The following is a 12,562-nucleotide window of genomic DNA, read 5'->3' as shown; positions in this document are numbered from 1 at the left end:
TAGAACTGAGGCAAGAGGAAGAAAAGATGACGTCATGGGTCACGCGACTACGCCATTTTGCAGTAGGTGTCATATGCAGAGCACAGGTACTGGGCCTATTGCACAGAAATATAAGCCATCTGTCACCCACTGAGGAAAGGTATGGTATAATCTGATGATTATAGAAAATTTAATTTATATCTGACATGAAGAGGTGTCGGAATTTAAACGAGAGACACCAGTTTGACTTTAAAACGGAAAATTTTAGCTCGCTAGTCGCTTGACGTTCCACTTCGTGGATCCATCTTGTGACCCGTTTGTTTTGTGCGTTTCAGTTTTGACACATTTTCTCAATAATTAGAGTTGCTTACCACAAATAACAACAGAACGTGCCATATTTAACGTTTACATAACGATTATTTATGCGAAGGAAGCGTAACTTCAGTGTAAATTAAGATGGGCCTACATTTTGCCTCCCATTTTTGGGGAGGGTCACCATCGTTGCCCATGGATAAGTTCAGAATCAAATCATTGTTTACATTGTGGTTTTCAGGACAATTTACGTTTGATAATTGATTTTTAAACATAACGACATGAGTATTATTTTATATTTTATTTACAATTTAAATATTGCCATATCTTGATAAACTTTGTAGTGACGGTATAATATATAAAAAAAACCTGAATGCATTTGTGTGATAGTGAGTGAGCAAAACAAAAATGGGTCATATCATGTGATATTAGGCACGACCATCCTACTGTACATGAGTTAGTCATGACATGAATATAATGAATGGGTTTTTGTATGTAACTCAGTAAATATCTTGTTGATACATATATGTAACCACACCCATTATTCTTGTTGTATCTATAGGTTAACACAGCTTGATAATGGTCGCATATCCATCACATCGTTACTTATCTTTTGCTTGTCTTGTGACTTGGATGTCAATGCCAGTTTATTCCTTAATATACCTAGTAATATCAGTGAATGTGTGTACCAATGTCTCGGCCGTCTGTATGATCATATGATCACAAGTCCATCCAAAAGATGTAGGATACTCCTTTTGTTGGTGACTACTCTAGCATAACAATACACAAATGAGACAAGTCATGTGTTTGTAGCATGTCATGATGTGTAGGCTCTACTTTTCATACCCGTGAAATTAATGACATATCATTCTGTATGAATTTATGTCATTTTACCAACTAAATCTAAATTGGAGTCTTCAACCCCCACTTCCCTCACCACCACCATATCAAAATACCCAGTATAGACACACATATGGGAAAGTATTTTGAAGCCATAGAATTTCAAACAGCTGAATTTTCTTCAAAGTGTCTTGTCTCATTGCATTAACTGTGTGTTTGTATCTTATATATGTACAGTGTAGTTTAGTCTTTCAGAAATATAAGCATTGTTATTCTTTGTATTTCAGAAGATGTCTTCAAGAAAGAAGGTTTTGTTAAAAGTTATAATACTGGGAGACAGTGGGTAAGCTATTTTGTTAAAAGCAAATGCTTCAATAATGCAACTGAAACTTGAATTTGGAATCCAAACTTTTGAAAAAATCTAAATTGTGCATCGAAACCATTCAACAATGTAACTTCATCTTATAACCTTAAAAAATCTTACTCTAGCTGCCATTCAATAGACTATAGAGCTTGAACTTGTAATAAGGTCTGTATTGTGTTGATGGCCAGATGGTTAAGATGTACTGACATATTAACACAACTTGTCACAAGTTTTCCATGTAGATCTCTGGGTCACAAGTTCAAAACCCATGTGGGGCAGTTGCCAGGTACCGTTCTCCGGGTACTCTGGCATTTGTCACCTCCTAAACCTGGCATGTCCTTTAATTACCGGTAAATGATATTGGCCATAGCTGAACATAGAATGACACATTATACCAAACAAACTCTGGTTTGATTTCTTAGTAGCTTGTCAATATATATATGTGCTCTGTCATACTGGTACCTCCATGTATATAGGAAATGAGGTATAATACAGAACTCTACTAAAATTAAATTATTTACTTCTTTGAGGTGGAGTAACCCATACATGTTCTGCAAATTCTTCATTGGTACCATGGAAAATTTGTAAAAAAAAAAATATATACATTTGTATGTAAATTAATGATCATTAAACTACTCTAGTTTTCATATAAATTGATAATATTATTCCCAAAGTTTATGATTGCTCTATAAGCTTAATTATTACATCTCTGATTCTTGACTTTTAAAGAAAAATTAATCAATTTTCCAGGGATGAAAATGTTCAGCCGATTGACTGATTTCAGCCTTTTTGACTTTCAGAAAATAGGTTCCCGGTACCTGTAATTCCATATAATTTCCCCCAAAAAATAAATTTCAGTCTTTTTCAAAATTTTCCATTTTCATCTCTGAATTTTCATACAAAATACTGCAAATTATGCAAGGGGGGATTTTCGCTCATTATGTGAAGTTCCCCCACATGTAATATTTTGTACATGTATAAACTTTGTCGATGAAAGAGTATCGCCAATAAAATCACTGTAAAGGTTTTATGCACAAAAATCGCGAAATTAAGCACTCGCAAAAATATCTACGTTCACAGTACTGTTTTTCAAAATACCCATCCTGATTAACACTACAGTGCAATATTTTTATTGGAGACATTCATTGCTTCAGCAAGTGTTGGACTGAATTTCTATTTTATTTGATTATCAATTGGTTCATAACTTGATGATAAAAAGTGATATGGGAGATAATTTCATATGCTTACCACACATGTAATTTTCTAATCACAGTCATCATTCATGTAAAATAAATTGAATTGTAAAGTGCAAAATCACAGTTTAAACCAACCATATCATGATCCAAACACAAGATAAGTGCTTTACAATATAATTCGCACTGCATGCTGCCCACCTTTCTAAAACTTAACAATTAGAAGGCTGAAGCTAAAATACAAAGAAGAGGGCTGAATATGTGTAGGGTTGCATGGAGACCAGTACTTGATATTAATAAAGTATCGTTACTTGTTAAAAAAAATCTGATACATACTGGTACCTGTTTTAAAAAGTACCGGTACTGGTATTAGTATTTGAAAAAATAGACACTAAATATTCTAAGAAAATTCATATGTGAAAGAGACTATATGAAGTTGACATGCTAGAATTACATTTGCTACTACTAGTCTACTACTACTAATAATAACTGACTTTACTTTAAACTTGATTACTGTAATACATGTTGAGCTTAACAGCTTATCTCACATATGGTCAGGATAAATACAAAATATACAATAATACAATCAATCAAATCATACAGGTAACTTCAGGTTAATCATTAATAATCAACAAAGTTTATGTGGTTTCATGATTTTTACTTAAAATCATGATTTATACCTGCTGCCGGTGCTGTATTTAAGCCACTTTCATTTAAGAAAATAACTTTTACAACCATAGACAAGTCCTATAGACTCAATGATAAATAGTATCATACCAGATGAAATTTTCTAGTGTCTGTAAAGGGTTTTGTTTCCTGGTATGAAAAGATTTTATATTAATTGCTTTTTGTCTTGCCTAATTTCATGATAGTGAAGTAGGATATGGAAGACAAATACTGCAAATAGAGCTTAAAAGCTGAATATGTGAAACCGTGTGGATCATATACACATTATAGTCTGTATGTATTATTTACATGTACAGTAGTTATAATGGATGGATGTCATTAAAATAAAAAAATATGTTAAATCTGTAAAATGTAATTGATACTATTTGTCATTACTAATACGGAAATCTACACTTAGATAAGTGGATTCATCGTTAGGACTGTGCATCCACTGTAGTCATGAGTTCTTAAGATTTATGAATAATATTTGAACTTCCTGGATTGCAGTGTGGGGAAGACATCACTAATGAACCAGTATGTAAACAAAAAGTTCAGTAATCAGTACAAGGCTACCATAGGAGCTGATTTCCTTACCAAGGAGGTGATGGTGGACGACCGACTTGTCACAATGCAGGTAAGGCTACAGGCACCATCTGCAAACACCAACAGATTTCATTTTCTGACGGATAAGCATGTTATGTGTAATTGCCAATCCTTCATTAAGAGACTGAATGACAAAGGTTGTCTTTACATCTCAATACTAGGAAAAAATATCGCTACACTCAGTATTACTTGTAAATATGTATCTGCGTTTTTCACAAAAATTCTAAATATAAACCTGTGTGTATTAATTTTTAGAAACTTGACTTTTATACCTAAGGTTCATAGAATAAAACCAGAGCTTGAATTAAGTTGAATAGAAAAACACACAATGTATTCTCTATTACTTTTTCAGTCGTAGTAATTTACCAAGTAAAGCGTGGAATGAAATATCGGGATTTCAATTCTGATGATTAAACTGTGAATAATGTGTGTTTGTTTACAGATTTGGGATACAGCGGGTCAGGAACGATTCCAGAGTTTGGGAGTGGCATTCTACAGAGGAGCAGATTGTTGTGTTTTAGTTTTTGATGTTACAATGCCAAATACATTTAGATCTCTGGACAGTTGGAGGGATGAATTTCTTATACAAGCTAGTCCACGTGATCCTGATAACTTTCCATTTGTTGTAATAGGAAATAAAATAGACTTGGAAAACAGGGCTGTAAGTATCCATTATATGTTTATAAAGAAAGGTTCTCTATCTAAATCAAGATACAGTCAAACTTCCTTATATTGATAACACTTTGAGTGGTTAGAGCATTCAAGTTATATTTACTACTAAGATAGTTAAAGTTCAAAGATTGGTAGGGACTAACAAAATGCTTTGATTTAAACAAAGTCTTCAATTTATTTGAATTCAATTTAAGGATGTTTTTTCTGTAAATTTATTTTAAAGAGCTGACCTCCTCCCTCAAAAAATATGCACATTAGACATTTTAGATAAAGAAATAAAAAGTTCACAAATTTTGGACATAAAATTTTTTATCCCAAAATTTTGCAATGTTTTCTGGTGGAATAATATAAAAAGAATTTGAACATTTGTACATGTGTGAGTTTCTCAGATACTGTATAAATATTATTATTAATTAATTGCTATATATATGGTCTTTTGTAAGTTTCCATCAAGTATCCATATCGGTGCAATAAATTTTCTTTCGTAGGTGACAGCAAAGAGAGCGCAGAGTTGGTGTAACACCAAGGGCGAAATCCCCTACTTTGAAACCAGTGCTAAAGAAGCTATTAACGTAGAGCAGGCTTTCCAGACAGTGGCCAAGAACGCCTTGGCACAGGAGAATGATGTTGAGCTGTACAATGAGTTTCCAGATCAAATCAAAATCACCAATGATCAGAACAAGCCCAAGGAAGGCTGTGGATGCTAATGCAGCATAAATAATGATAAGTGATTTAAAATGACAAAAGACAATTTTCAGCTGTTACAGTTGTGAAATGTCTCAAATTATTCCAGCTGTGAGAATGGTACATTGAGAAGGTCAGTGGTTGACTTAAATGTGTGATTGAAATGCTGGATACTCTTTAAATACTCTGCCAAGTTTGTGATAGCTAGATCCCTGTATTGGCTTCACTGACTTAATGACACATTCGAATCAAGGATGAGAAAATAGCACAAAACTGTATATTGCATTCCCCAAGTATTGATAAGACCACCTCATGGATTTTATGTATGGACATCAATCATTGAAACACAGCTGTTGCTGTATCACATGAAATGTTCATGGGTCCTTTCTTTTGTGGTTTAATGCTTTCAAAGTAGTTTAAGGGCATAGATATTTGAGATTGGCCAAAAGGATAATGATTCCAATAAAGTATGGGTCAATTTTTGTTGCTTTTATAATTCATAGTTTGATTTAAATTGATAAAAGCAATTGCAAAAACAATGAAAGTTTCTATGTGATGATCATTTCATGTCATACAGTATTCATTAAACAGGTTGATTCAACCCAATTTTACATTACTTCCAAACAATAGTGAAAACTATCATCCATCTTTGTATATTTCAGAGTTATCTCCCTTATTGGTAGGTATCAATTCCGACATCATTACTTTATGAGCAACAAATACATTATTTTCCCTGAAAAATATGACATTGCCCTCATAAAAAAATGACATAACAATCATTGCCTACCTGCAAGGGCAGATAACTCTGGAATTCATAAGAGGATGCGTAATACAAGATATTGATCCGCGTTGAGTGTGCCATTACGTTATTGAACCAGATGACACAGGGTCTAGGTCACAAACTCTTCCATAGGGATCAAACAGGTACTGAGCGGACATTATGGAATGACATTCGTATTCAATATTTTAGTAGTGATGAGGCATACCTTTTATTTATATTGAATGCTACTTGGGCCATTTTAGCAATAGAAGACTACACACGTCTTCAGATGGCCAAGAGTTTTTGGTGTAAAAACCTTATGTTCGATAATCACCCCTGTTATGTGTGACAGCTGTGGCTGAAATATTCATGTGCTGGTTTTTACAAATTCTAAACATTGATTATGGTGCAATTATTTATTTATGTGATTACGATCAATATTGAAATGTTAACATGTGTAGCAGTGCTTGCTCTTTTTAGGGGTACATTTTTATGTATAAATACATATATGTGTTACATTTCAGATTAGAAAATATGATATTTCAGACTAATCATATATTGTATGTGAATTCCATAATTCACATCAGTGTATGGTCAGTTTGCCACTATTTTTCTCAAAATATGAAGCTGTCAGTCATGTGCACTTATGTGTTAGGTTTTTGTTTTTGAAAGTGATGGTTCAGATTTATTTCACTTTTTTCTCTGTTACTGTTGTTGAATGAATAAAATTGAAATGTGTCTAGTCGTAATACATGCATAACAACTTTGTTAAGAATGGGCATCCTGTCATTAAGAAAATTTGCCTGGCTAAATAGTGCTAGATCAATTTAACTTTTTTTTTCTAAAAATCTGAATCGTGTACAATATTCATCAGAAGTCTATTGATAATTCATCAAAACTGACTTGTCAAATAGTTTTACTGTATAATGCTGATCATGGCTCGGTTATTAATCATTTATATACCAATATGATACATTTTCAAAATTGACAATGTATGAAAAGTTAAGTACATGTGGCAGTTGAAAAAAAATGTTATGTACAACTGGATAACATTTTCAGGTAATTTACCAGTGAAATTGACAAGATCTTACCTAAAATAAAAGTTAAAAGAATAAAATAATATTGCTTGGTGCAATGAAAGATTTTCATTTTTTGACCTCTTATCAGAAAGCCTATCAATAAAACTACTTGAAAATGACTTTATTTAGAAAAACGTTGTGTATACATTTACTGTACTGTCTTTTCCTTGTATTATTTATAATTTATCCAATGTCTTACTGCATCTATCCCATCAAAGAATGAAATTTTATTGATTGAAGTGGCAAGCAGTGTGTTTGAGTTGTACAGGAGAGTCGAGTGAGAGGTGACTACAAGTTGATATCAGCTACACAAAAAGACATCTATATATTCTAATACTTTAATACAAACTTACTATTTTCTATTTAAAATCTGTTTACCATCATGACAATTGGAAGTCAATTTTTTCGATATAATATATATGTGTATAAACATAACTTTATGTGTAGAGAATTACTGATAAGATTATGAATGGCTGCATGTAAGTAAGCGCCTGTATGTGGTTTGTGTGCGAGGGCTTTGTGGAGTGTATACTTATTATAAGTAGTACATGTATATAGATATTTTGTTATTATGTAAATGGTTGTCGATATGTATAACATGTACATAGGATCACCAGATTAGCTTTCTACAACATTTATATCACAGAGAAACAATTCCACAGAGATTGTTGTCGGGATGAAAACAAAACTGCAGAGGTAATTGATTTTTGCGTCATCACTTCTGAAGAATAAATTTCAACCTATTATATTCATAAAAAACTTAGTAGTAAGGAGTTTAGTATTTAAAGAAACATTGATTCTTTTTCATAAATGATTATCAAATGAATGATTTTAATGATAAAGTTCTCATCGGCACCTAGACTCATTTAACAAGTGATAATGAAAAGTGTTTGTACGTGGAGAAGATTTGGTATGTATCTTTTTGTTAGGAAAAGAAAATCCACAGTGAAATAATGTTTCTATTTTGTTGTTTGGTTATGTAGAATTTTCCATTCTTCAATGCAAATACTTTGTGAAGGTCATCATTTGATTGTGAATAATATTTAAAACTTTCTCACACAAATTTTGTAATGTACAAATCAGTATGTTGTATTCCATTTGTTTTCCACATCTGTAATTAAGGATTTTCCAGTGAAGGATAACTTACTAAGTAATGTTTTTGTATATAAAGGCTCACTGTTTCATCGATTTGTGTTTGAAAAAAGGTGTAGAAATTTCATTCACTTTATACCCTCTTTATTAAAGGTAAGGGTCTTGCATGGATTCATTTATTCATGTGTGATTCTGATATGAAGAAGTTGATGTGTTCTATCATTAGGTGATTTCTGAGAATGTTGATCTAGTTATGATTTATTTAACAAATTAGTGAGTGTACCTTCAATATTAGTTCTGATGAACTATTATGGTGAAGATGAAACTTTGATATGGGCTTTTGTCAATCTTCATTTCAAAAAACTTCTACAAGCTATTTCCTTTATGATATTCCTTTATGATTAGAGCTACATTACTAGAAGGTTTGCTTGTGATTTGTGACGAATATGGCATTGATTCCACCTCAGTTTGAGCTAACAATGGTAACAGGTTATAGTCTGTGAATTCATCTGTGATGCCATCCCAACCCCTGGCCAGTTAGTACAATTACCGTAGTGGGCATTGTATGTTTCAGGCACTCGCCTCCGTAGCAGAGGTAAGTGCCCGTTGGAGTACAGAAGTAATATACTAAAGTAGTAAACAGACACAACATACATATACTAAAGTCTGACCTTTAGAAGAAAGAAGAAATGCTGAATTGATACCTTTATAAACCTGTATTCAATGCATGCAACACCACTTTTTACATCCAATACATACCAATAGTATGCATGCATCTCGACATTCTAATGCTTAGAGATGAAATATTATATGTACAATGTACTTTACAAATAAAATCATCAATAAATCATGAACAGTTATGTTGTGTCAGTCAATTTAAGTTATATCAATTATTACCTATGAAGCTAGGATGACCTTGGCATATTCTTGGATGACCTTGATATATATGCTTTGATGACCTTGATATACACTTGGATGACCTTGATATACGCTTGGATGACCTCAACATATGCTTGGATGACCTTGATATACACTTGGATGACCTTGATATACACTTGGATGACCTTAATATACATTTGGATGACCTTGATATATATGCTTGGATGACCTTGATATATATGCTTTGATGACCTTGATATACACTTGGATGACCTTGATATACGCTTGGATGACCTCAACATATGCTTGGATGACCTTGATATACACTTGGATGATCTGGATATACACTTTGATGACCTTTATATACCCTTGGATGACCTTAATATACACTTGTTTGACCTTGATATAACTTTGGGTGACCTTGATAACCACTTGGATGACCTTGATAACCGCTTGGATGACGTCTCATTCTGGTGCAATGTACATTTATTACCAGTGAAGCTTGGATGACTTTTGACTTACACATATATCCCATGGGAAGATTGGATGACCTTGATATATGCTTTGATGACCTTGATATACACTTGGATGACCTTGATAAGCTTGGATGACCTTGATATACCCTTGGATGACCTTGGTATACGCTTAGATGACCTTGATATAAACTTGGATGTCCCTGATATATGCTTTGATGACGTACGTATGTGTATTACCTGTGAAGCTTGGATGACTTTTGACCTACATATTTATCCCATCTGATGATCGGATGACCTTGATATATGCTTAAATGATGTTGACATACACTTGGATGACCTTGATATACACTTGGAGGACTATTCATATGTTTGAATAACCTATCACAAAGTATAATGTGCATTTTATAATATATACATGTGAAGCCTTGATGACCTTGGACCTAGTACATGTAGTACATGTGTACTGTAGCTTGGAGAGTTTCTTGACCCAGCTAATGTATTGCTTGTGAAAGCCTGGATAACCTAGTTAATGTATTACTTGTGAAGCCTGGATGAAATTTGACCTTGTATATGTATACCCTGTGATGACCCAGTAAATGTATACTTGTGAAGCCTGGAGGATGACCCATAACATAGACAAATTGCCACTTCACACCTGTAGATACTTTTATCATTCAATAATAATTGTACTTACGTCTTCAAGTTTTTGGAATTTAAATAGACTCATGATTTAAAGGCTAAAAATGAAAGTCAAATGCAATTATTTTTTGAAGAAAATATCACCAACTTGATTATCAACAATTACTAGTAATAGATCCAAGGGGTATCTTTGTGAAAACTAAGGACTAAGAATCAAGGAAAGCCTATACAAATTGATAGAATTATATGTACCATATTTGCCGTATTTGCCCTCCCACTATAAGTACCCCTCCACTTTTCTGGAGTAGGAGATGAAATTATACAACATGTAATGCCTTTGACATCAGCATTGTATTCCACATGACACGGACTTGCCGTCGTTTACATGTGAATCATGGCATAATAATGTGTCTCAAAGGTTAATAGACACACATGTATGTATGGTTACTGTAAAAGATTATGTAATGTGTTATGAGTACAGAATGAGTTGAAATATGGCTGACATTATATTATTTGTCCACATCTTACATTTAGGTCACTAATAAATGCCCAGCCAATGCAGTATATGGAAGCAAATTGTATATATTTATTACATCATGTACATGATAAATAGTAAGCTTTACATCAATCTTTGAAGTCAGTTACTTTATATAGAATGTAACTGCAATGTGTTAATCATGAACTATTTACAGATATCCGTCATAAAAAAAAGTTTTTAAATCAGTATGCTTTGATATCTTCTATAGGTACATGTACAATGTAAATAAATTGTTTTATAGCAAGGTTGATTCTAATCTAAGGTTAAACTTTGATTAGACCAAAAAATATATATATATGTATGTTTGGGGTTACATTGGTAAACAAAAGGGTCAGTAGGTAGCATTTTTTTTTTTTTTTTTTTGGGTCAAGTTTAGATGTAACAGCAAGCTGTTTACTGAACAGATATATGGCTTCTACTTATCATTAAAATGATTAAACATCAGTGTCTTTCACTCTTGACTCTTAATCTAACAATGAATAAATGGAGACTTGACAAAGAAAGAATTAAGGTATTAACAGCTGAGATTGACCTAGAGTAAAACTATTAATAAGAGTTTAGATACAGAAAAAAATTACCTACCTATTGATAATATGTAACTTGTTTAATCTGATATTGTACTACCCCCTACAGTTAGTGTAATGAACCAGACTCCAGAGTCATCCAAGCTCCATGTTTCAGTCCAAGATTCCTTATACATGACCATCAGGAGGGCCAGCTTGTTGAACCAAATGCATGCGAAAACAAAGCAGGGATTTGTTATGATTTTGTAGACGAAAACCAGAGTTCCCGTTCAAAATACCACGTACCAAATTAACCTACTGTGAATTGACAACAGTTGATGCAGATCACATCAACATAAAAAAATAAAATACAAATGTGAGTTGATCTTTTTTACCATACTTAATCTGAATGCATAAGACAATAAAGAGAATCATTTATTTAATTACTTGTACAAATGAAATCGCACAATGTTCAAACTAGGCGCTAGGATTAAGCCAACGGTTTCCAGTTTTACTAGTAAGTCTATACTTAATCACAAGATATTGTAACCTTAGATTACTCTGTATCAATATGTCTACACTTCCCAAACACAAGATACCATACACTGAAGATATCTTCCATTCAGCTTCTATCTCTGTGTACAAACGTGTTATCTGTATATTGTAAGGAAGATATGGCGAGATATATTTACTAGCTACCTTGACTTTTGATATGTCACCTGCAGATACATAGCCCATGTGCTGGCTATATGTACATCACCTTTTAGGTCACACGTGCATGTGTCATTAAGTAGGCCTTATGAAATCAAATAATTGTTACTGAAGTTAAACTACATGTATTTGTCTACCGCACATGATAAATATGTTTTCTTATGACAATTTGATGTACAATTATGCATAGAAACCTGGTTACTTCATAGGTGTATACAAGTTGTTTAGATTTTTTACAGATAAGGTCATATGAGGATGGACACCCCTTGACATACCATATCCACCCCTGGAGATGCATTTAGACTCTTCCAGTTCAAAGGTTTGAATAGTCCATTTGAAAATTTCAGGGGTGAATGAGTTAAGAACATGATATGGCCCACTTCCTTTCATGAACAAAATTCAAAGGTTTCTTAAAAACACTAATAACTTAAGAAAATACATATCAATGGCCTAAGATGAGGTACAACACCACACATATGCAACATTTCTTGCATAATAGATGATAAATATGGAGATTCATTGTGCTGTTTTGCGGTCTGGCGCAGTGATAGTCAATCATAAGACGACCCGTG

The 12,562-nt window shown here is 33.1% G+C and overlaps 1 protein-coding gene across 2 annotated transcripts; it reads left to right on the top strand.

The window, feature by feature from the left end:
- Positions 1-9,098, top strand: LOC138336167 (ras-related protein Rab-7a). 2 transcript variants are annotated; one of them, XM_069285507.1, is made up of 5 exons: positions 1-139; positions 1,419-1,474; positions 3,862-3,988; positions 4,400-4,618; positions 5,118-9,098. In XM_069285507.1, exons 2-5 carry the CDS (start codon positions 1,422-1,424, stop codon positions 5,334-5,336), a joined length of 618 nt encoding a protein of 205 aa, XP_069141608.1. In that variant the 5' UTR covers positions 1-139; positions 1,419-1,421; the 3' UTR covers positions 5,337-9,098. The 2 variants fall into 2 exon arrangements, with proteins under 2 accessions (XP_069141608.1, XP_069141609.1); XM_069285508.1 differs by having other exon boundaries at positions 50-139; positions 1,422-1,474.
- The last annotated feature ends 3,464 nt before the right edge of the window (positions 9,099-12,562 follow it).

Source organism: Argopecten irradians, chromosome 12, assembly GCF_041381155.1.
Source record: "Argopecten irradians isolate NY chromosome 12, Ai_NY, whole genome shotgun sequence".
Taxonomy (NCBI): Eukaryota; Metazoa; Mollusca; class Bivalvia; order Pectinida; family Pectinidae; genus Argopecten; species Argopecten irradians.
Note: the sequence above shows the minus strand (reverse complement) of the source record. Positions and strands in the feature narration are given on the sequence as shown.

Excerpts from the sequence above, each read along its gene's own strand:
- LOC138336167 (XM_069285507.1), top strand. The coding sequence starts at position 1,422 with ATGTCTTCAAGAAAGAAGGTTTTGTTAAAAGTTATAATACTGGGAGAC. Across the intron at positions 3,989-4,399 it reads ACCGACTTGTCACAATGCAG|ATTTGGGATACAGCGGGTCA; the intron begins GTAAGGCTACAG and ends GTTTGTTTACAG. Across the intron at positions 4,619-5,117 it reads TAGACTTGGAAAACAGGGCT|GTGACAGCAAAGAGAGCGCA; the intron begins GTAAGTATCCAT and ends TTTCTTTCGTAG.